Source organism: Schistocerca americana, chromosome X (assembly GCF_021461395.2).
Source record: "Schistocerca americana isolate TAMUIC-IGC-003095 chromosome X, iqSchAmer2.1, whole genome shotgun sequence".
Classification (NCBI taxonomy): Eukaryota; Metazoa; Arthropoda; class Insecta; order Orthoptera; family Acrididae; genus Schistocerca; species Schistocerca americana.
Genome location: NC_060130.1, coordinates 343,201,196 through 343,227,800, shown reverse-complemented (window position 1 = coordinate 343,227,800; position 26,605 = coordinate 343,201,196). Strand labels below are relative to the sequence as shown.

Here is a 26,605-nt window from a genome sequence, read left to right as displayed (position 1 = left end):
AGCAGTTAAAACAGTTGCAGTCAAGAGTGAGAAGACATTATTGGTAAACCTTTCAAGAAGTGCAGCATAAGTAACGCTCTCAACGGCAGTAAAAACAATCTTATATATACGAAGGCAACAACAATGGTGACAGAGAGGAAGAAGAGGAGGAAGAAGAAAATTCAGATGAAGATCTTCAGGGATTTTAAAGATCAGTTCGGTTATATAAACTAAGAATTTTTTTTAGTCTGGCTTTTCAATATTATAATAAAAACAGTCAAAATGTTATTTAAAAAAATTGCTTGAAAATTAAGGTGTTTCTTACAGTCCATAGCGTCTTAATAGTCCGTAAAATACTGGTTTTCATGACCTCTTATTGTGATTTCAACTGGCTCTCTCATTACCCTTCAGGCTTTAGCCTTTACAACTCAGGTCAAAAGATTCTCTGTAGGTGGACTGTTCCTGAATCTTCACAGCATTCAGCATCTGTCCACTTCAGAGTGATACAGTTCATTTCACAAGGGTCCATCTTCTCTCTAAGGAAGTCTGAAGTGGATTCTAGAATATTATAGTCATTAAATGTTTCATTCAGTTCTGGAGATGGTCTTGTTGCTGAATAACATCCAATTAACTTAACAGAGTGCAGCTTGTTTTACAGAGGATCCACTTTTGAACAATGGAAATTCTAGGTTGGAATATAAATAATATTATGAAAAAGATAGATGGCTACTCTCTGTGAAAATGACACACTGAGTTGCAGACAGGCACAACAAAAAGAGTGTAACACATTTGAGCTTTCAGCCAGGTTGGAATATAAACAATATTATGAAAAAGATAGATGGCTATTCACAGAAAGCAAAACAAACACACATCCACATAAGCAACCAGACCTCATGCACACAACCACTACCTCCAGCACACTACTACTACCTCCAGCAGCTCTGGGCAGAATGTAACTGCTGTAACAAATGGAAGTAACAATCCAGAATGGGGCGGGAAAGTGGACGGGACAGCAGGATACGGGTGGAGAGGGAGAAGTGAGCACTGTCTGGTGGAGTGTGGAGGGACTATGGCAGGAGAAGGTTGCCAGGTGCAGTGTCATGAGGCTGTGGTGGAGGGAGGGGGGTGGGGAGCAGAAAAGGAGAGGAACAGAGAAGGGGAAAAGACTGGTGGGCGTGTTGCCAAGGGAAGATTTCAGCAGAAGAGGATGTGTTGTAAGGATAACTCTCACCTGCGCAGTTCAGAAAAGCTGGTGGTGGAGGGGAGAATCCAGATGGCCCGTGTTATGAAGCAGCCACTGAAATAAACCATGTTATTTTCAGCTGCATGTTGGGTCACAAGGTGGTCCACTTTCCTCTTGGCCACAGTTTGGCAGTTGTTATTCAGCCTGGTGGATAGCTGGTTGACAGTCATACCAATATAAGAAGATGTGCAATGATTACAGCAGAGCTGGTATATGACATGGTTGCTTGCACAGGTGGCTCAGCCTTTATTAGGGTAGGATAAACCTGTGACAGGACTAGAATAGGAAATGCTCAGTGGGTGGGTTGGGCAGATATTGTATCTGGGTCTTCCACAGGGATATGTTTCCTATGATAAGGGGTTAGGATTATGAGTGGCATTGGGATGGACTAGGATGTTGTAGAAGTCGGGTGGGTGACGGAACACCATTTTCGGAGGAGTGAGAAGGGTCTTGGGTAGGATATCCACCATTTCGGTGCATGATAGATAATGAAAGCACTGACAAAGACTGGTTCAGTTGTTCCACTCTGGGGTGGCATTGGGTGGCAAAGGGGACGTCATTCGTAGCTGGTTCTTGGGTGTGGTGGTAGAATTGGGGTATGTGGGGATATGGCACAGGAAATCAGTTTGTGGACTAGTTCTGGGGGAATTGTGTGTGTGTGTGTGTGTGTGTGTGTGTGTGTGTGAGTGTGTGTGTGTGTGTGTGTCACTATAACTTTCTGAGACACCCTGTAGTTGCTTCTTGTGACCTAGAGGGGTAGACAGAGTGGGGAATCACCTGCTCTATCTCCAGTTTCCAGACCTACGAAAGAGGAAGTGCATGAACACCATATGGCGACCTACCTCCCCTCACGTTTCTACTCCTCACTACCCCCCCCCCCCCCCCCAATCACCCTGTATCACCCCAGGAACACTATTTTCCCTTAATATGGCACCACTGCTACACACATTTAATTTTTAATCAACTTTAAAAACAAACAATTTTATATTGTTACAACACCATTTTTTAATAATCTGCAATTATTCCATCTGCAATGAGGAAGCTATTAGTCTCAGAGAAGAGACGAATAGGACCTTTTTTTCACGACATTAATGTAGTCTAATTTGGTACTGGGAAACATTTGCGCTAGGAGCCACAGTTTTCGAATTATTCGAGAAAAACATAAAAAAAAGTCATATTTAAATGTCCCCACCCCAATGCTCACACCTCACCCAATAGGATTTTTAGTATGTTGTTGAAGATACTCCTCTCCTAGCACTGCGCAAAAATTTGTGACTATATAGTCCGCCCCCCCCCCCCCCCATTTTTTCCCCCTTTGTTAACTGGAGTAGTATGTAGAAGTTTCCACTAGGAGAAGGCTATTACAGAGGCATTTCACTGATATAAGTGTCCCAGCCAGCCCCTGTAAACCCTTCTTTGCTACTGGAAAGGGCAAGAATATATTAGCACATTGAAATTTTCTGGTTACTTGTTTCTACTCTTTGCTTAGAACACACGTTTGTGGGTTACCCTCCCTCATTTTCTTTATTGGTTACTGGGCATTAACACTGCAAAATGAGCTCCCAAGAAGGCCAAGAGAGTAATCATTGATCATCAGGAGCCATCTGAGTCCCACAAAAAGTTAGAGATATCAAGTACAGCTACAAAGAGAACCATATACCTACTGGGGTGTGGCATGTGCCCCACGTTCTGCTCAGTAAAAGCTGATCTTTGAGTGAGTTTCGGAAGTTCTTCGAAGACTGTAAAAAGTGCTGGCACTAGCATATTATTTCTGTGAGGGATTGCTATGAAGGGGACAAAGTTGATGTTGATAAATAAAGACTCTTTAAGAAAAACAAAAACTCCTGTCACTTTTTGATCATAACTCATAGCTACAGACATGCATGAGCTTTAAATTCAAGGGGAGCAGGGAGAGAAAGAATAAACCTTATGAAACTGAAAATGTTACTTTATTGAGAAATAACCAGCGATGCCTACCGGCTGAGGATGACACAGTGGTCGGCCAGTACTGTTGTCCCTTCTGAGGCCTATTAGGACAGAGTTTAGAGATTTACAGGGTGTCTATGTGGACAAGGAAAAAAAATCCCGGATTTCCTGGTTAAAAATACACTTTCTCCCGGGCGAAAACACACTTTTTCCGTGTTAAGTGACCGTATACTATTCCTTGGCCCTGTAAAACTCATCAATCCTTTGAATGTTTATGGTTTTATACACTGACGGAGAATTTCCCACCAATTTAGAAAACGAAACTCAGGGGGGAAAAAACACGTTTTGAAACACCTTTGATGTGCAGCAATGTGTACGCTGCATAGTTTTGTAATACGTAGGTATAAATTCGAATTCCACCAAATACCGCATGTTACTTTCCAAAGAATTGAAGTCAGGATTGCGATGCACTTTTGTAAGCCACTCATCACTCTTGTCACGAGATCTCGCCATCTGATGACAGCATAGGACACGTGATGTCGACAGTCATTAGCAAGATCACTCTTAAGTAGCGCAAAAACACAAATAAGATAAGTTAATGATTTAAATTAATATACACAGCATTCACATATAATATTGGTCTCCAAGATTAATAAGCTGGAAGAGAAGCTAAGCTTCCACATATAATGTTGATCTTTTCTGCACGTGATTCACTTTAAGATCAATCACACAAATTTGCCAGTAAAATTTTTAATAACGACGTAAATGTGTGATCTCCTGAGCTCAAAATTCTTCTAAATGGCCATCCTCAAAGACTTGATTTTTAAATGAGAGTCAAACGCTTTGTTATTTAAGAAATTCATCGTACATTCTCGCACATGGCTCATCTTGCGTAAAAGGAAATTTGCTTTTAGCGCCTGTAACGCTTTTCAAACCACCGTTCGCAATATTTTGCTGCTACCTGTTAGAAATAGGTTCGTTTCAGCAGTTGCAAGAGAGCGCACAGATAACAGTTGTCACCGCACGATGATGCAGGAAGGCCATATGTTCGTACTTGTAATAAAACATTAATAGATCTTACATTATGTCATAAAATAAACAAGACATCAAAGGAAACTTCAAGAGAATTTCGTGAACCATACTAAAATGCATAATTCGGCTTAAAGTGCACATTCGTATGTCCAAATTCGGATGTATATTTTCTTGGAGTACCAGTAGTGTATTATCTCATGTTCGGTTCTTTATCATGGCATAATGCATACGTGCACTTGAAATCAGCGAACAGTTGAAACCAACCAACAGTGTGAAATTAAACAGTTTGTTTCAAATAAACTGACTACCTCACAGGAAAGATAAATAAAAGCCAAATCTCTTTAGCAAACCGACAAAGATAACTTCACCGTTCCGCAAGGCGATTAATGCTTGACTGTCAGAAAGGTGGAAATAAAATCTGAAACTAATGACATATTTTTGGCCATCCGTAACTATGTGAACGTATTTTAATTCATTTGATATCTCCCGGTCACAAAAATCTGTTTTATCATTTAACGTGAGAGCAATAAACGAAGAGGAAAGAACAAAATCACTGAACGTAAACACAGGTCACGTGGAGGCGACCCACCTCCCCACCACAACTCGGACTAGCTCAAATGGCTCTGAGCACAAGTCGGACTGCTCTGTGCATCAGCCCCGGATCTACGATATTTCTGAACCGGGGCAATATTAAGTAGTGGCGCCCAGCCACACTTCCGTAACCAGAAGTGGGAGACGGTACTACTCATACGCAACTCTACTACGCGCGCACAAGAGCCCGGCCGCAACTGCTCAAAGGAATCTAAAGTAAACAGTTGTCATGTCACGCTCATCGGAGGCAGTTTGTTGTTATGAAGTATTGCATAGTCTTCCAAAAGCATTTGACACATTTTGCTGTTGGCAGACGCTTGCATGAGCACTGTGTTTTGTCGTTGTATATGGCCCATTTCCTTTGCAACTTAAGTTTATTTTACGTTTTTTTTTTTTTTTTTTTTTTTTTTTTTTTTCTCCTCTCCTCGTTCATGTTTCGTTGCTGCAGTGTTATTCTGCAGTAGCGGGTTACAGTAACATTCTTTGTTAGAGTATTGGTTATTACCACTCAAAATCACAAAAATTTAACTGAAAACTAAAACAATGAAAAATTCCCGGAATTGTAAACAATTCCCGGGTTTTTCCCGGTTTTCTCCCGGATGAAAAAATTCCCGGGTTTTTCCCAGATCTTCCGGTTGTCCCTGGTCATATACACAATGGATTTAGTACATTTGCAAAAAATAAATTGCTTCTGGGTTAATTCAATAATGTGTTACTCTGTCCCATGCACTGTAACATTATTGGATCCCTAATTGTGCAGTCAGCAAGGTCGTCAGACTTGTCCCACTCGTCAGCAGCATCACTCCTGAGGTCAACCACTGTGTGAGAAGGCATCCTACATCAATGCACTGCAACTTTAAACTGATATCAAATATGATCCTTTAGGTTCTTGTTAGCAGATACCACAGATCATTCCTTTCACATGCCAAAATATTGGTTTTAGGGCTTGACAGTGGGTTGAAGGATCCTGCCTCATTACTGCACTGCCCTCCCATTACCCTTGATAGTGATGAGAAGCATCCAGTCTCCATGTGCAATACAGGCTTGAAACAAGACTGACTCATCTTCCTGCTGAACCCACATGCCTTACACAAACATTGTTACCCGGACACCTCCACACTTTTCTACAACACTCAATCAACAGATGTGATAAATCCAGCACTCATAAATGAAGAGTACTAGACACTACTGATCCACGTTCTATTCAATGTGTTGTTTCTCTCACTTTCTTTGTGCACCATGGTGTTCAGGGGTTTGTAGTGTGGTTCGTGACAGATGCCTGGAAGCAAAATTGTTCATATGGAGATGGCTACATACTGTCTGTATTGGCACAGCCCTACCAACTGCCTTCAAAAGGCAGTGCACAGATCTATTGTATACTCCTCAAGGTACCTAGAAGCCATAATTTGGTGGTAGTTATCATTAGCTCATGTTGCTGGTTCCATGCAACCACTATTAGGCAGATCTTCAATGTTTTGCATCTCTCCATAGTGAGTGAATGTTCAAATGATGTCATAATGTTCTATGCCAATTCAGCACGAAACTTCCTATGTTGATAATCTTTCTTGCTGTAAAGTCACAATGTGAACACAGCCAAAAATTGAAATGATCCTTCCAGGCTAGTTGGTTGACTAAACAGTATGTACAAGTGACATTAGAGACACAGCAAACACTACTGAACTGCACTAGAAATGCAGGCTTACTTTTACCTCCACAACACATATGGCAGAATGCAGCAACTATCTGTGATCAAAAGAGTATTAAGACAGAGGTTTCTGGTTAAAAAACACAAACTATGCAAGTAATAAGAGTCAAACAATGGAAAATCGAGGATGTAATTTAAGAATATTGTGACAGTCTTCTGACTGTGCCTATCTGGAACTCAGCATCTCCACTATATAGTGAGTAGCAACTTTTCGTAATACTGTTACAACTAATGAGTGTGTTACATAACTTTTTTCTTATACTCCAAAAGCAACTTTATGGTGTCAGGCAGGAGGTACCTCATGTACCACTATTATTTCCCTCTTCCCTGTTCAACTTGTGAATGGTGTGCAGGAAGAATGAATGCCAGCAAGCCTACAAATGAAGTGAAATTCCTCTAATTTTACAATCAGTGTCATTTTCAGAAATAAGTCAATATGAAAGAATGGTGGACTCAATAAAATGGATCAGATGCTTAGACAACACAGCAGAAACACAAGGAAGGCAGATTTTGGTTTAATGTCTTTAGAGGAGCCAAACCTCATATTGGGGAATGATGGGGAAAGAAATCTGCTGTGCCCTTTTCAAAAGGCCATCCTGGCACTGCCTGAAGATATTAGGGGAAATTGTGGAAAAACTAGATCTGTATGATCAGACAGGAATCTGACATACCATCCTCCCAAATACAAGTTAATTGTCTTAACCTTTGTGGCACCTCATTTGGTGGTAGAAATATGTCCAAATTTTTTAATTACATGTTGTGATGCAAGAAAATACAGAAGTGCTTACGGTATCTTCACAACTGTGTTAGAAAAGTACGCTATTAAGAAAATATGCTGTTTCAAGGCTTCAGAACATTGTAGATTGTAGTTGTATTAACTTACCTCTTCCATTTCAATAACAGGTCTCTTCAGTGTTATCTTTTTTGCTTTAGTAGGTTCTGAACAAACATCCTTCTTTGCATTTTGTTCTTCATTTTGGCTCTTCTCTACTTTTACATCAGCTTTCTTGTCAGTTGATTTACTTTTAATGATTATTTTGTCAAGGAAATTATCACCTCCATTACTTGCTTTACTGCTTCCAGATGTGGAGGTGCTGGTGTTCAACTTGATCTTTTTACTCTGAGTAAGATCTGGAGGTGGTTTTAAACGATCCTTTCCTGTATGGTCAGAGTGCTGTTTCTGACGATTTGAATATGGCATTGTTGATGATGACGACAATAATGACAAGGATGATGCTGATGCTGATGATGATGATGGGCTATTGTTTGTAACAGATGTGCTGTATTGGGAAAGAAAATACATTGAAAACATCTGTACAGTACTTACAAAATACAGTTGTTAAGAGTATTTAAAATATTTCAGCATTAAGTAAATATGAGTTGGCTAGCTGCTTTTTCAAAATGCTTAATGAAACATGAGATTGCAAAAATCAACTTAACCTCAGACTAATCCAGTAACCAAGCTGTTCAGTATCCAAATCACGATCCCAGACCTCATACTTGTAAATGAGTGACATACAAGAAAGCAATGATTCTACTCAGTAACTTAACATGATACCAAGAAATTAGAAATCCTTAAATTGTGTCAAATGTACAGATAATGAGCTACACATCTCTCAAACAAGCAAATATTTTTGCTTTATTTTAGGAATAGCATGAAGAACAAGCTATAACAGTTTAAAAACGTTAAGCAAAGAGATAAAGTTGCCCGATACCTTTGCTTTGCCTTTTCCTGTTCTTGCTTTTCACGCATTTTTGTTAATTCCTTCCCTCTTCGAGAAAGTTTGTATTGCCTCTGTGGCAGAGGAACACACAGTCTATGAAAAACATCAAGAAGCTTACGCTTTGATATTCCGTAGTCCATCCGCACTCCCCTCTACAAAAGAACACACAAATGAACACAAATTTCAATTTTGTTGATGGTGATGCTTGAAATTACAGCTGCAAAGGACTTCCTCTCAAATACTACTACCCTTCATACTAAAATCAGGCACTCACCTACAGTGCATAGAAATATGTACTGGGCATGAAGGGGGTGATGACTGCAACAGGCGGGAGGAGAGGGATGATTGGAGAAAAAGTCAGATTTGAGGAAGTTTCATCAAGGAGAAGTATCTTATGCTAAAGGCAGTAAAAATTGTTAGATATATTTTAAATGAATTTTGAAACTAATTTTGGGACCCATGTTACGTAAATAAATTTTGTGTGATGTCAGTCTCACTCTGATTAACACAAAACCTAATTGTTTCTGTTTCAATTCATCCACTTAACACTACAAAACTGCTTATTAACTCTAGTAGTCGTATGTTGGCACACACCCAGTAAGGTCTTTGCAGCTATTTGTACCACATTTAATTCTTTATCATCTTCAAGTACTTTCATCAACATTAATGGCAGGTATCTGGGCTACAAAAATGGCAGGTATTCAGCTGTACTCTCATGTAGAGACACATTTTCAGTAGCTCAATCACCTTTCTATAAGCACTTAGTTTTCTAACTATACTGCCAGCAATGAACCTCAAATGGTTTTTCTGAGACAGTATCATAGCAGTGTATGACATGCTGTTTCTGCTGTTCTTTCAATAAAACAGTGTGTTCGGTCATCAGTTTCTGAAAGAATGCTTCTGCCCCTGACATTAAAACTGTAATTTTTATCAAATTTTTCATTATGTGGTCCAATAAATCTGTAACTTGGTCTTTCTACAGTTCATTTTAGAAATGTATTCAATACAGAGTTGTGTGGGTTAGTCTCTAAATTTCTGGGGGTGTATTATAAAACTTTCAGTAGAAGTCTTAGTATCAACTGACTTAATAAATGGCACTGCAAGATTAAGAATTGGTAAATTATTGTACTTAAAATCCCATTTACTAGTAGCAAATAAGGTACATGACAAACTAGGCACGTGATACGGCACCAAACATAGATAAACTGAATGAATACTGTGAGAATAAATGCCGACAGCAGTATATGGAAAGTGGATGTGTAAAGAAATAAAACAGGTTTGTTATGCGATTCAACACCAGTTATAAACTTGTAGTTCTGGAGGAGCATATCAAAGTAATTCATAAAAATTCCCATTGAGACAAGACAAGTGGCACATATTCGAGAGTCCAGTTATATTATCAAGGATTCAAGAATTTTACAATGGTTATGCTGACACTACACACAAAAGAAAGAAAATAAAGAGATTCAATAATTTACACACTTGGTATGGCACACTATATTAATCAATGTGAAACAGATCAGATCTGTCAGTTTTTATTTTGAGTGGAAAATACTAACAACATGAACCAAACATTACTGTATATCTTGCACTGACATGAAACTTCCTGGCAGATTAAAACTGTGTGCCCGACCGAGACTCGAACTCGGGACCTTTGCCTTTCGTGGGCAAGTGCTCTACCAACTGAGCTACCGAAGCACGACTCACGTCCGGTACTCACAGCTTTACTTCTGCCAGTACCTCGTCTCCTACCTTCCAAACTTTACAGAAGCTCTCCTGCGAAACATGCAGAACTAGCACTCCTGAAAGAAAGGATATTGCGGAGACATGGCTTAGCCACAGCCTGGGGGATGTTTCCAGAATGAGATTTTCACTCTGCAGCGGAGTGTGCGCTGATATGAAACTTCCTGGCAGATTAAAACTGTGTGCCCGACCGAGACTCGAACTCGGGACCTTTGCCTTTCGCGGGCAAGTGCTCTACCAACTGAGCTACCGAAGCACGCTTCGGTAGCTCAGTTGGTAGAGCACTTGCCCGCGAAAGGCAAAGGTCCCGAGTTCGAGTCTCGGTCGGGCACACAGTTTTAATCTGCCAGGAAGTTTCATATCAGCGCACACTCCGCTGCAGAGTGAAAATCTCATTCTGGAAACATCCCCCAGGCTGTGGCTAAGCCATGTCTCCGCAATATCCTTTCTTTCAGGAGTGCTAGTTCTGCATGTTTCGCAGGAGAGCTTCTGTAAAGTTTGGAAGGTAGGAGACGAGGTACTGGCAGAAGTAAAGCTGTGAGTACCGGACGTGAGTCGTGCTTCGGTAGCTCAGTTGGTAGAGCACTTGCCCGCGAAAGGCAAAGGTCCCGAGTTCGAGTCCCGGTCGGGCACACAGTTTTAATCTGCCAGGAAGTTTCATATCAGCGCACACTCCGCTGCAGAGTGAAAATCTCATTTTGTTGCACTGACATGTTTGTTTTTGTTTGACACTGTGCTGTGCAGCTGAACATACCTTCTCTTCTAATAACACATTCACTTGCATGTGTAATTGTATCCCACCTTTAGCTTCAACCGACAGCTTCAAATGCTAAACTGAATACAACAATTAAACAAGTCTAATGTAAAGTAGTTGTCTTGTATGTTTATGCCGTGTCCATTCCCGCCCCCTAGCTATGGGAAACATTTCAAGAATGCTAAGTCATATTCTTTCGAGACAAAATCAGTAGTATTACGACTATCATTAGATATGAGCAATGTGTCGCTGTGGTATGACACTGGGCTCGCATAAGGGAATGGTGATTCAGTTCTTTGTCTAGTCATCCAGATTTTTTCAGCAATTTTTCTAATCTGATTAAGGCTGAGGCTGGGTTGGCTTCTTTGAAAAGTAGGCGGGTGGTTTCCCTCCTATCCTTCACCAATCTGATCCTTAACTCCATGTCTTATGACATCACCAACAGAATTTTGAACTCTAATTTTTCTTCCTTCTGTATCTGTAGAGTATTATTACAACGGATGCCCAGTAAACAAAGATTCACTGGGTGTCTAAGATTAACAGGCCCTGTATAAGTTGGCCATCCAGATGAGGGTAAAGGCTGCAGTTAATATCACCTGACTGTGATTTATTAGTAGCAGTCTAGTTGAAATAGCAAAAATGTATCACAAAACCATGTATTTTAATCTGCAACAGCCCTCCCATCATGAGCAACTAGTTCTTTTAGAAAACAGTAACTTGCATTCACGATCCACAAAGATGTATCCATCAGTTACACATTTCTTCAATCACTTATTAATATGAACAGCTAAAAGTTGGGGGACACGGAATGATGCACAGCCTACTTAGTGATGTACAATAAGGGTGCCATGTTATGAGTTAGCAACCTCTGTACTTATTTTGTGACAGCAGATTAGTCACTTTATTGAGTGTTTCTGAATGGAAGTAAATGACTGCTAGCTTAATTTCCTATTGCTGTTGACACATATTCAAACTTCCTGGCATATTAAAACTGTGTGCTGGACCAGACTCAAACTCGAGACTTTTGCTTTTCAGGAGCAAGTGCTCTACCGACTGAGCTACCCAAGTATGAGTCAAAACACCACCTCACAGCTTCAGTTCTGCCAGTACCTCATATCTCCTATCTTCCAAACTTCATGGGTGTGTGCCACAATCAAACCCTACCATCAGTTCTTATCAACTGAAATTGGGACTCATCTGACCAGGCCATGGTTTTCCAGTTGTCTGGGGTCCTATCAATATGGTCATGAGCCCGGAACATGGGCCCGGAAGAGGTGCTGCAGGTGATGTTGTGTTGTAAGCAAAGGCACTCCCAGTGGTTGTCTGCTACCATACCACATTAATGCCAAATTTCACTGCACTGTTCGTCATACATCCAACATTGATTTCTGCATCTCTTTCACATGGTGTTACTTGTCTGTTGGTACTGACCACTCTATGCAGATACCACTGCTCTTGGTCATTAAGTGAAGGCCCTCGGCCAGTGTTGCCCATGGTGGAGGTAATGGTGAAATTTGGTATTCTCGGCACACTCTTGACATTGTGGATCTTGGAATATTGAATTGTATAACAATTTCCAAAACTGAACGTCCCATGCGTCCACATTCAAAGTCTTATAATTCCCATCTTGTGGTCATATTCACACCAAAAACCTTTCACATGAGTCACCTGAGTACAAATGACAGCTCCACCAATGCATTGCCCTTCTATACCTTGTGTACACAGTACTACTGCCATCTGTATATGTGCAAATCTCTATTCCATGACTTTCTTCACCTCAGTATTTGTTACATTAATAAGTGAGACTAATTCTGGGACATTCACATTCTGTAGTTAACTAATATTATGTTTAAATTTTCTTTCGTGACTTAAAAGGATGTACATTCCCCTCCATAAAAAGTACAAATGATGCACTCATGGCTCTACAATGTACAACTTATTGCTGAAACTTCCTGGCAGATTAAGACTGTGTGCCAGACCAAGACTCGAACTCGGGACCTTTGCCTTTTGCGGGCAAGTGCTCTACCATCTGAGCTACCCAAGCACGACTCACGACCCATCCTCACGGCTTTAATTCCACCAGTACCTCATCTCCTACCTTCCAAACTTTGTTCTGGAAACTTATTGCTCATTGAACTAATAGATGGTACTTCGAAAATTCTGCATTTGCATGCCATGTGTCTGTGCTGCCCAAGTGTGTTAATATGTGTTCATATAAGCACCCATTCATGGACTTCATGTTACCAATAAATGGAATTTTTATGGATGACCATCCGCCATGTCACTGGGCCACTATGGTTAGAGACTTGTTTGAAGACTATTCTGGAGAATTCGAGTGAATGATTTGTCCATTGACATCGCCTCACACAAATCCCATCAAACATTTATGGGACATAAGCAAGAGGTCAGTTTGTGCACATCATCACGCACTGGTAACACTTTCGCAATTATGGACAGCTATAGAGGCAGCATGGCTTAATATTTCTGCACAGAACTTCCAGCAACTTGCTGAGTCCATGCCACATCAAGATGCTCCACTATGCTGGGCAAAATGAGCTCCAAAACAATATTAGGAGATGTCCCATGATTTCACCTCAGTGAATCTAGAATAGTTTGATTGGAAAATTAACTGAAACCTAAAATAAAGGGCAAAAAGTCTTAAAAGCTATGTATAGAATTAGAAAAAGTAGATTGAACACAATAGTGGCAGCATATTCATTGCCAAAAAAGCTCAGTAATTTCTAATGAGATAAACAGAAAACAATTACAAAACAACCTGACTGGAAATAAGCACCAAAATTGGGAAAAGGGGGGGGGGGGGGGGGGGGGAAGCTCGCAATGACAACAAAGCATATTAATTTCAACAAAAAATTGTCTCAAAAACAACATGATTCCAAATTATGTGAAGACTGCCATCAAAACATACACAACAACTGAAAAGAAAACATTGGAAAACACACGGAAACTCAGGGTGAAAAACGATCTGAAAGAAGTTTATATTGCAGAATTACAGTTGGGGATGTTGCTTCATAGACTAGAGTACGATTCCATAACTGAAAAAGTCAGAAAGTACACCGAGTTCACCATACAGAAAACAAAAGCCACACAGAAGAATAAACTAGTTGACCTTATAAAACAAGTCACCTCTCAAACTGAACCAAAACAGCCAAAGGAAACACACATTCTACACACCTTTCCTCAACAACACCAATATAATATTCACTGTAGAAGAAGAGGCACTACTCAGCAGCAGTTTAAAACACAACATTACAGCTCCACTGGAACAAAAGAACCAAGAGAAGCTCATCACTAGTGTCCCACAGATTTCAACCATTGGCTTTAAGAAGCAAAATGACAGAATAGCAGCCTGCCACAAAATTAACAGAATTATTGAGAAGGAAATTGTAAAACCATTCCCAGCAAACAAGAAAATAGAAGAAGCCCTTACACATACTACTAAGACTAAATCAAACATGAATAATACAATAATTGTATCAGCTGACAAGGGTAATACAACTGTTGTAATGAACAGAGCTACATACATAGAAAAAACTTTAGACCTCTTCCAAACCAACAATGTAACAGAAATACATAAAGATCCAACAGCTCGAATACAAAAAGAGATTAAACACATTTTAAACACCAATTTCCTACTCACCATTCAAGAAGCAAGAAACATTGCAACAATTAGTCCACAAGCACCTTGCCTTAGATCACAATCTAAGATACCCAAAAATGGGACCCCCATCAGGCCTACAGTGAACTGTGGAAACAGCCCAACATTAAACTCAACAAATTGCTCTTCAAAATTCTCAAAAAAAGCATATACATTCAATAATGAGAGAACACTTAAAAACACAGCAGAATTTACATAACATGTCGAAAACGTAGAAGTACCTGATGGAGCCACACTTGCTTCATTTGACATACAAAACCTTTTTTCCTCTGTGCCAATAGATGCCACACAACAAATAATCAATGCCTACCTACAAAAGCACAAAAAAATCCCTTCAACTCACATTACTGAACTAATGGACTTGCTTGAATTCACACTTTCACACAACTACTTTAAATTTAACACTAAAATCTACAAACAAACAGATGGTCTGGCACTGGGCTCAAACGTTTCTGGATTGTTAGCTGAAATATTTATAAGTGATTTAAGACAAAATCCTGAATTCCAGTCACCACCTCCTCAAAAATATCATCTACTACCACAGATATGCAGATGATACCATCATTTTAATCAAAGGCACAAAACATGACATCAATGAGTTGAACCAATTATTCAACAACTCCCATGAAAACGTGAAATTCACAGTTGAACACCAAGCAGATGACAGTATAAATTTTTAGACCTTACCATTAGAATAAAGAATAACAGACATCAGTTTGAAATTTATTGGAAGCCTACCACAACACATACTACAATCCACAACTCTCTTGTCACCCCACAGCCCACAAAATTGCCAGTTTCCTGTCATGAGCAATAGAGCTATCCAACTACCACTCTCTGAAGACAAATGTGAACTAGAAATTGAAATCACAAAACAAACAGCCATGGCAAATGGTTATAACAGCTCCATAGTAGACACCCTAAAACACTCAATAGTGGCAAAGCAATCAAGTCACAAGTAACAAAAAGAAATCATCATCTTCCATACTATCCCCTTTTTAGGTAACATTTCATATCAGATTGCCAATGTCTTCAAATGAAAAGGCATAAGCATATCCTTTACCACAGACAACAAGATTGGACAGAAGTTACCCCACTTCATCACACAGGTGTGTACAAAATTGAATCTTTGGACCTTGACTGCTTCTTCATAGGCCAGACAGGCAGATCATTTGAAATTAGATTCAAAGAACACATGGCAGCACTAAAAAATACAAAATACCACACATCAGCAACAGCCACCCATCTGCATGAAACAAAACACGAAGTTAACAACACAAGTATGACTGACCTCATTTACAAATATATCATCACAACAGCTTGTATCCCCTGTTAGCTTGAAATTATACGTACATCAACTGCTGGCACAAACTGTACATCCATCAGCATATTTTAATGCATTAACCAATGTATTACCCCAACCTTTAGGCAGTTATTACATGTAACAGTTGTAATCTTAAGACCACCTGCTTTGTAAAGTTTGCTCTCATAATATCACTCCTTCCACCATCTCCCTCCCTCTCACTTTCTCTTTCTCTTCCACTCCTTCTGCCTCCAGCCTAACTGTGATTTCCCAACCAAAATTGTTATTTGTGTATAATTTTACCACTGTAGCCAACATAATTACTGTACTTAAAGTTTGTAACATGCCACCTGATTGTGCGCACGAGTATAAAGTTTAAGCTATATTAACTTGTCAAAATTGGATTTATATACCAACTGAAATATTTATTCCAATGCATGCATTTGACACCTCAAAATAAACATCTCCAAAATCCTTTAAAAAATTTCTTCTGTAACAATGTTGTCACAACGCATATTCTTTGTAATTTGTGATAATGTTTTCTCTTGTGCTAGATGATCCTTAAACCCAATAGTTTCCAGACGCCATATTTGTTTACAAAATATGACACTATACATGTGATGCATTACAGTGGTGAAAGGAACCTGTGACCACTATAGGTACTCTATTTTACTTCTTTTATTTTTACTGTTAGATACAAGTTTAGTTTTTGTCAAAAGAAACCCAAAACCATGTTCTAAAATAGTGTTTTGTTTCTCCACTAGACAGGGCCACAAGTTCATCCGAAAAATTGTAATCCCCCCCACACACACACACCATACTAACAAATGTAAATCCACCTGATGATGGAGGTTTAAACCTTTGAAACGCACCGTGGAGGTAAATAAACAGTGACTGGTAACAGTAAACTTGTTGTTTCATTTAAACTTGGATAAATTATTGAAATGGTGGAATGTTTAAGAGAAAGCATGGAAAGTATCATTTGTAAATTCTCATTTTATGCCACAGTAAGGAACAGAATTTAAATTTTCCCACTACAGAATGAGGATGCATGGGTTTAGAGGGACAAAGATATATGTAGCACTGTACAAAATTTCTTCCCACTACCATGGGCAGTTGGTGTGCCAAATTACTTTTGAGGGGACATGTTAGATCTTTATGACAAAAATTGAGCCAAAAAATTGATATTCAGCTAATGTACAAATGGGATTCAGTGACCACAAACTACATATACATCTACATGACTACTCTGGAATTCACACTTACGTGTCTGGAAGATGGTTCTTTGAATCACCTTCAGACTATCTACTGTTCCACTCTTGAAATGTGCATGGGAAAAATGAACACCTCAATCTTTCCATGCAAGCTTGGATTTCTTTGATTTTATTATGATTATCATTACTCCCCATGTAGGATGGGTGCAACAAAATATTTTCATACTCAGAGCAGAAAGCTGTAGTTTGAAATTTTGTGAAAAGATCTCACAATAACAAAAAGCTCGTTTTAATGATTGCTGTTCCAACTCTGTTGCCACATCTGTGACACTCTCTCCCCTATTTCATGAAAATACAAAACGAGTTGCCTATCTCTGAACTTTTTTGATGTTTTATGTCAAACCTATCCAGTACAGATTCCATACCACATGGAAATACTCCAGAAGAGGACAGACAAGCATAGTGTAAGCAGTCTCTTGGGTAAATATGTTGCATCTTCTAAGAGTTCTGCCAATAAATTTCAGTCTTTGGTTCGCCTTTTTGCAATTTTTTCTATGGGATCATTCCAATTTAAGTCGTTTGAAACTGTAATACCTTAGTTTTTAGTTGAATTGACAGCCTTTAGATTTGTGTGATTTATTGTGTAAATGAAATTAAATAGATTTCTTTTGGTAGTCATCCGGATTTGACCTCACACTTTTCATTACTTAGAGACAACTGCCTCTTTTCGCATCATATGGGTCTCTTGCCTAAATCATTTTGCAATTGGTTTTGATATTTTGATGACTTTACTAGATGGTCAATGACAGCATCATCTGCAAGCAATCTAAGAGGGCTGCTCAGATTGTCTTCTAAATAGTTTATATTGATAAGGAATGGCAAACAGCCTAAAATACTTCCTTGGGGAATTTCAGACTGTTTTATTATTTTATTCACTGACTTTCTATCAATTACTACAAACTGAACAATGTTTTCTGAATCTGTGTTGACTATTTTTCAATAACCCATTTTCTTCACAGTAATTCATAAGGTTTGAACACAGTATATGTTACAAAATTCTACTTCAAATTGGTGTCAGCGATATGAGTATTATTTAACAAATTACTTCAACTTCCTTTCTTGGATACTGCTGTGACCCGTACTATTCCCCAGTCCTCAGATACGAATCTTTCATCGAGCAAGCAGTTGTAAGTGATTGCTAAGTATGGAGCTCTTATATCAGTACACTATGAAATGAACATAATTGGTATACCATCTTTAGCAGAAGATCTGCCTTTATTAACTCATTTAAAGTGCTTTGCTACACTGAAGATATCTACTTCTAAGCTACTCATTCTGGAATATTTACTTAGTCATCTTTGGTGAAGGAATTTCGGAAAGCTCCGTTTTGGTTGAACTGCTATCAGCAACACTACCACCACTATTACACAACGAAGGTATTGATTGTGTCTTGCCACTGGTGTCGTAACACACAGCCAAACTCTCTTTGGATTCTTTGTCAGATTTGAAGACAGAATTTCACTGTGGAAACTATTAAAAGCAGCATGCAATGAAGTCAGCCTTATATTTCAAAATTCCAATCTTGGAGATTACAAACTAAATATACAAAAACCTTCCTGCAATTAAATAAATATTTCTGTTTCCTTGGCACATCAGATTTGATTGTATAACCAAGAGGAAATTACTGAAAGCTTGAGTATACAAATAAATCTTATGCAGTAAGAAAACCAAGAAACTTTTATCTAAGAACATCACAATGAAAAATTACATTCTCATATTAACTTTCTATCTTTGTTAATGTAACAAATGACATTACTTTGATATAGTGTAATGGAAGACATTTTGTGCTACAACATTTTCTGAGACCAAGGAACTCCTCTGTAGGAATCAACACAGACTCTGCAAGCAGGAGTTGTGTGAAACATGCCTTGCTCTGTACGATAATGAGATCCATATGACTATATCTGGTGAAACGAAGGTTCCAGCAGAAAGTCTGAATTTTAGTAAAGACTTTGCTACAGCTGTGCAGTGTCACCTACTAAGCAAAGCAACTGCTTACAAATCTCAGACTGGGTATGGACTGAATTGAAGACATCCTGGAAACAGAACTTGGCAGACCGTTCTTAACTGTGATAAACTGTTAGAAATGAAATTAGTATCCAGTGTAGCTCAAGGAGGTGTGCTTGGCAGATAAAATCACTATCTCACACGCTGTTCACAGACACTGCATTTAACTACTGGGAGATCAAGTTATTATAAAGTGCAAGACAACTTGCAGATGACTTTGCTGAGACGCAGTTGACCTTCAACAAAAATGAACATAGTCTAATGGTGTATGTAGATGAACTGACTCTGAAGGATCGGCAATGTTTATGCCAATTGCACACGACACTGTCATTGCACCATTCCGAAGTCAGTCGAGTACAGAAACTCCAGACCAGTCACCCGTGCCCACTTCACTCCCTCCATGATCTCCATCACTCCCTGCAAATCTAAATGTGCATAACATGCAAACAAAAGTTGCTGCAAATGACCACAACCTCGATGTAACTAATGGTATTCATCCACACCATTTAAAAGTCAGTGCATGCAGAGAACCAGGGGGGGAAGACACGATGAATATTGGAAAACTGCCATCAATGCCTCAGCGAGACAGGGAATCCATACCTGCACCACAACCATCAGTATACAAGTAGCAAAAAGTCAGTGACTCAAGGATACTACTCAGTCAGATGAACAAATGTCAATTTAACTGAGAAAGATAAGTACTTTCAATTACTGCTGTTACCAGCTCGGCTACCTGTAAAATTTTAAACAAAACAGTATAAATTTTACCATGGAACTATAAATCTTTGTGTTTCTAGTATAAAAAGTCTACCAAGTATCCACCTCCTACAACTGCAGACACAACATACTTAAATATCATTTGATTGCAAAACCAGTAACCAGTCACAACCACAAATTATCTAGGATCATCTGACCAGAGCAATTTATGGTGGAATGTCCACACAAATCAACCTGTGAGAATGCAGAAATCATGGACCTATCCCATGAAAGAATCCTGGCGAAGTATAATTCATCCATTAAGGTGACTGATCACAAAAACCACATCCAAACAAAGCATTAGACCTTGGCCCTTGGCTTGGGATCCTTACACAGTTGGATTAATGCTGCAGGAGGATCAACAGGGAGAGGGGGGGGGGGGGGGCAGAGAGAGAGAGAGAGAGAGAGAGAGAGAGAGAGAGAGAGAGAGAAGATTAAAAAAACTTGTGGTTCTTAGTTAGTCCAAGAGTTCCACAGAAACATTTGGCAAATTCCACTGGAAAATGCTACAAGAACAGTGTTGTGCATGTAGATGAGTGTTACTTCCAATATTTTGAGAGCCCATATTCCAAAAATAGTCATGAAACATACACCTCAAGTCATGACTACAACAGTCAATTTAGAGGCATTCACACTTACACAAATATTTACAACCAGTATAGTACTTGCAGACTGCAAATATTGGTGTAGATGCAGTAGAGATTGAAGTGTGCAACCAAACAGCCCAAAGTTGGGAGTCCATAGCCTACATGGGATATTGTGCTGCCTCTTCCTTTGAGAAACACAGGAAGTGCCAGACTATTAAAAATCATGAAGCTTATGTCTAACATATCACCGTTCCAAAAACAATACCGCATAATTGACATTTTGTCAATTTACCAGTTTTTGGTCAACTGGTACCCTTGACTTTGAGCACAACTGCTGTAACTGCAAAGATGACAAACTTTTAGTTCTTTACAAAGAAAATTATGCTGAAGCAATACTGCATAAGTCAGATATGGAAAAAAAAGTAATCCCATTTAACTGCAAAATAATAACATACAGCATAAATGGATCACAGAGGTTATGACAACAATACTGCATAAATGCCAAAACATGCACAGCCACAGGATTTTATTACTATTCATTATCTCTCCATGTTAAAAAGTAGTCATGGCTTCAGTTCATGAAAATGGACAACTTACAAAACGAGAAATAAAAACAATCTTTCTACACACAGATAAATTGTTGCACAGCTGTGGTGAGTGCCTTCACCATGTAGTGAAACCAAGGTAAAACCATGTCCAGAAGTCGTGGGGTTGGGCGGCCACCCCTCATTACAAATGTTGGACGTCATAGGCTGGGCAGACTGCTAAAACAGGACAGATGGAGAACTCTGGCAGAACTAACATCAGACTTATGCTGGACAGAGTACAAGTGAGTCTGCACACGCAGTGATGAATCCCAATACTTTCTTCATCATGTCAATGGGAAAGTATGATCCATTGTCTTCTAGGGTAACAGCTCCTTGACACTTGTACTGCGGGAGGCAGACAACCAGGCGGTAGCTGCATGCTCTGCGGAACATTCACATACGCATCCATGGGTCCAGTCGAGCTCGCGCAAGGCATCACGATGGCCAAGGAGTATCATACATTTGTTGCAGATCACATACACCACTTCGTGACATCATGTTTCCCGATGGCAGTGGCATTTTTAGTGAGGTAATGTGCCATGTCCCAAGGCCAGGAGTGTGATGAGAGTGGTTCGAGGAACATAGTCACAAATTCCAATTGATGTGCTGATGGGGCTGTTCTTGCAACTCGCCAGATCTGAACCCAATCAAACACATCTGGGATGCAATAGAACTTGGTGTCAGAGCTCATCGCCCTCTCCCCGGAATTTACGAGAATTAGGTAACGTGTGTGTGCGCAGATGTGGTGCAAACTCCTTCTACTGACCTACCAAGGCCTCACTGCTTCCATGCCACAATGTGTCACTGCTGTAACCCATGCCAAAGGTAGGTAGGTTGACTGGTTTAGAGGTGGAGGGGGGGGGGGGGGAGGGGGGGGGGACCAAACTGCGGGGTCATCGGTCCCCTGTTCCCAGTAAAATAATTAGACAAGGGAAAGAAGAAAAGAAAGGAGACGTACAGCACAATAACAGGAGAAAGGAAGAACCAGAAGAACGCCAAAAGGACAACTGACACTACTATGGGAAGAAACGAAAAAAAGGAAAAAAAAAAACCACAGAGAAGCAAGAAACAGGTGGAAGGGGTAAAAACAAGAGGGCACATGACTGTGGCTGGCCGACCACGAGAATAGAAAGGAAAAGCCAGCCACTCTGCGACACATTAAAACATTCAACCTAAAAGCATTAGAGTGGAGAACACAAAGGAACAACGCACATGCGCCAAAACTTGTATACAATGATAAAACCCACCGTCATCTATAAAATGTAAAACTAAATTAGTCAATGAGGTGCTGTCAGCTAAAATTAATGGCAATAAGTTTGGTAACTGAGGAGTCCATCGCAGAGCAGTCAAAAAAGGACAGCTCACCAAGATATGGGCCACTGTCGGCTGCGTGCCGCACCGACAGTGAGGTGGGTCATCACAGTGCAGAAGGTAGCTGTGTGACACACAAGTATGGCCAATGCGCAGCTGACAGAGAACCACTGAATCCCGGCGAGAGGCTCGTGTGGAGGTCTTCCACACATTCATAGTCTCCTTAATGGCACGCAGTTTGTTGCGTATACTGAGGTTATGCCATTCCATCTCCCAAAGACGCAAAACCTTGCGGCGTACTACTGAATGCAGGTCAGCTGCAGAGAAGCCGATCTCCATAAGCTGTTTCTGCACAGCCTGTTTCGCCAGCCTGTCAGAAAGTTCATTGCCTGAGATTCCGATGTGACCTGGGGTCCAGACAAACGCCACTGAATGACTGGACTGTTCCAGGGCATATATGGACTCCTGGATGGTCACTACCAAAGGATGACGAGGGTAGCACTGGTCAAATAGCTTGCAGGCTGCTCAAGGAGTCAGTACACAGGAGAAATGACTCGCCTGCGCATGAGCAGATGTGCTCAAGAGCACGAGATATGGCTGCCAGCAGTGAAAACACTGCAGCCATGTGGTAAGGAGTGCTGTTTTATATGTCCTCTATGAACATAGGCAAAGCCAACATGACCATCAGCCATTGAGCCATTGATGTAAACCACTTCATGGTCTCGGTACATGTCGAGAATCAAGAGGAAGTGACAGCAGAGAGTCGCAGGGTTAACTGAGTGCTTAGGGCCACGTGAAAGGTCCAGGCGAAACCACGGCCTAGGTGTACACCATGGAGGTGTTTGTGAATGAACCTCAAGTATAGGTGGTAAAGGCAAAAACTCCAATTCGGAAAGAAGGGATCGCACACGAACTGCAATTGTAAGCCCTGACCTGGGCCGCTGATGCGGGAGATGAACCGCCGTGGGCGGAAAAAGGAGATGGTAACTTGGATGTGCAGGAGAACTACAAACGTGTGCAATGTAACTGGAGAGCAATTGTGCATTCCTAACCTACAATGGAGGGAGTCTGGCCTCCACCAGGACGCTGGTCACCGGACTTGTCCTAAAAGCTTCTGTCACTAGGCGAACGCTGCAGTGGTGCGCTGGGTCGAGTAAACGCAATGCTGAGGGTGCCGTCAAACCACAAACCAGACTCCCATAGTCAAGGTAGGATTGAACAAGGGTTCTGTAGAGCTGCAGCAGCGTAGAGCGATCTGCACACCAGTTGGTGTTGCTCAGGCAGCAGAGGACATTGAGGTGCTGCCACCAATTCCACTTAAGCAGATGGAGGTGAAGAAGCCAAGTCAATCGAGCGTTGAAAATCGATATGTCTCCACTACAGTGAGTGGATCATCATTAAAGCAAAGTTCTGGTTCAGGATGAACAGTACAACGCTGGCAGAAGTGCATAACACACGACTTTGCGGTCGAAAACTGGGAACCGTGGGCTACAACCCATGACTGTGCCTTGTGGATGGCTCCCTGTAGGCGCCGCTCAGTAACACCAGTACTGGTGGAGCAGTACGAAATGTAGAAGTCGTCTGCATACAGAGGCTGTGAGACGGACGGCCCTACAGCTGCTGCTAGACCATTAATGGCCACTAAAAATAGAGATACACTCAATACGGAGCCCTGCGGGAAGCCATTCTCCTGGATATGGGGTGAACTATGGGAGGCACCAACTTGGACATGGAAAGTATAATAGTGACAGGAAATTTTGGATAAAAATCGGAAGCAGGCCTCGGAGACCCCACACGTATAATGTGGCAAGAATATGATGTCGCCAGGTGGTGTAATACACTTTTCATAAATCAAAAAAGATGCCAACCAGGTGCTGGCATCTGGAAAAGGCTGTTCAGATGGCAGACTCGAGGGACACAAGATTATCAGTGGTAGAGTGACCGTGGCGGAAGCCGCCCTGACATGGAGCCAGTAGGCCACATGACTCCAGGATCCAACCCAACTGCCGACACACAGTATGTTCCAGCAGCTTAAAAAGAACGTTGGTGAGGCTGATGGGCCGACAGCTATCCACATCAAGCAGGTTTTTACCGGGTTTAAGCACCGGAATGAGGGTGCTGTCTCACAATTGTGATGGAAAGATGCCATCGCACCAGATGCAGTTGAAGATGATGAGGAAATGTCACTTGTAGTCAGACGAGAGATGTTTGATCATCTGACCATAGATACGATCTGGCCCAGGAGCCGTGTCAGAACAATGTGCATGGGCACTGAGGAGCTCCCACTCTGTAAATGGGGCATTATAGGGTTCACTGTGGTGCGTAGCAAACGAGAGAACTTTCCCTTCCACCCGCCGTTTGAGGGTGTGAAAGGCTGGGGGGTAGTTCTCCGATGCAGAAGCTCAAGCAAAGTGCTCAGCAATCGCATTTGCATTGGTAGACAACACGCCACTGATGTTAATGCCAGGGACACCTTTTGGGGTCTGGTACCCAAAAAGACGTCTGATCTTCGTCCAGTCTTGGGAAGGTGACGTATGGCATCTGATGGTCAAGACATATCTCTCCTAACACTGCTGGTTCTATCTTTTGATAAGCTGGAAATGCGGGCACGGAGCCGCTTAAAGGCTATGAGGTGCTCCAGGGAAGAGTGCTGCTTATGCCGCTGTAGAGCTTGCCGACACTCCTTAATTGTCTCAGTGACTTCTAGCGACCACCAAGGGACTGCCTTTCACCGGGGGCACCCTACAGAGCGAGGGATCGCGTTTTCCGCCGCATTAACGATTGTTGTAATCACCTGCTCAGCTATCGCATCAATGTTAGCATGTCAGGAAGAGTCAACGGTGACCTCAGAGGTCAAAGTTCCCCAGTCTGCCTTGTTTAAAGCCCATCTAAACAAGCATTTGTGGGCCTGACACCGGGGCAGTGACAGGAAGATGGGGAAGTGGTCACTACCACACAGGTCGTCATGTGCTCTCCAGTGGATAGATGGGAGAAGTCCTGGGCTGCAAATGGATAAATCAATGGCTGAGTAGCTACCAGAGCCATTCTGAAATGTATGGCAGCCCCAGTATTTACAAGGCAGAGGTCGAACTGAGACAGTAAAGTTTCGGCAACTCTGCCTTGGCCAGTAAGCACAGTGTCACCCCACAAGGGGTTATGAATGTTAAAATATCACAAAAGCAGGAAAGGTTTAGGGAGTTGATCAATCAGTGCAGCTAATACATTCAGGGGTACTGCACCATCTGGAGGAAGATATATATTGCAGACAGTTATTTCATGTGTCGTCGTCATTCTGCCAGCTGCAGCTCCAACAGGGGTTTGAAGGGGCACAGTTGCACTACAGATTGAGTTTAGGACATAAACGCAAACTCCACCTAACACTAGATTATAGTCACTATGGTTCCTGTAATATCCTTATTAGCCACGGAGGGCAGGGGTCCACATTGCCGGGAACCAGGTTTCCTGGAGGGAAATGCAGAGAGCAGGTGTAAAGCTTAACAGTTGCCATAGCTCAGCCAGGTGGTGGGAAAACTGCCGCAATTCCACTGGAGGACGATACCGTGAGACTGGGGAGGCATGAAAACACTCAATGAGGCAGTCTACACCTCAGGCTCACCTGCTGCCACCAGATGAGTACCTGTGTGATTGACATCCCTTGTGTCTGAAAGCCCAGTGAGATTTAGGTCCTTAGCGGACGCCAGAATCTCCACCTCATCCTGAAACACAGAACTTGTAGGTAATGGTGGTGTGGGTGCCATTGCAATTTCCTTGGTCTTAGGGATCTTCTTCTTTTTGGACTTTTCTCGCTGCTCCTTGGGTTTCTTTTGCTGAGAGGGCTTCACTGAGGAGGATTGTGAAGCCCAACGATCAGCTTCTTTTGGGCACTTCAGTCACTGGTGGGCGTCATCTTTCGCACTAGCAGAAACCTGGGAAGGGAGTGACCCATGGGATCCCTTCCTGGCGAGAGGAGCCGAAGAAGACTTACGCTTCTCCAGCTTGGAAGTGGGGACTGGTGTCCCTGATGGTGGGGGCAGTGCTCCCGAGGTAGGTGATGCAGGAGCTATGGGGAGGGGGCGGGGGGAATTGCCCCTCACCAAGAGGGCAGGTGTAGCATTCTGGCCGAAATGCGAAAAACTGATGGCGCTACAACTGTTCTTGTAGTGGCGGCATATGAGGTGGTCATAGCCACAGGATGTAGGTGCTCATATTTTCTCTTAGCGTCAGTGTAGGTCAGTCAGTCCAGAGTCTTGTATTCCATGATTTTCCTCTCTTTCTGTAAAATTCTGCAGCCTAGCGAGCAAGGTGAAAGATGCTGTCCGCAGTTGACACAGATGGGAGGTGGGGCACACGGAGTATCGGGATGTGATGGACGTCCACAATCTCGACATGTGACGCTGGAAGTACAGC

At 41.5% G+C, this 26,605-nt stretch overlaps 1 protein-coding gene across 1 annotated transcript in view; it reads right to left on the bottom strand.

Moving 5' to 3' along the window:
• The window catches only part of LOC124555514, a 63,827-nt gene that overhangs the window by 20,549 nt on the left and 16,673 nt on the right, over positions 1-26,605 (bottom strand). The window contains exons 2-3 of the mRNA XM_047129460.1: positions 8,192-8,352; positions 7,360-7,756 (exon numbers count right to left, since the gene is read on the bottom strand). Of these exons, the coding sequence (XP_046985416.1) occupies positions 7,360-7,756; positions 8,192-8,352 (558 nt within the window). The remainder of the gene's footprint in view (positions 1-7,359; positions 7,757-8,191; positions 8,353-26,605) is intronic.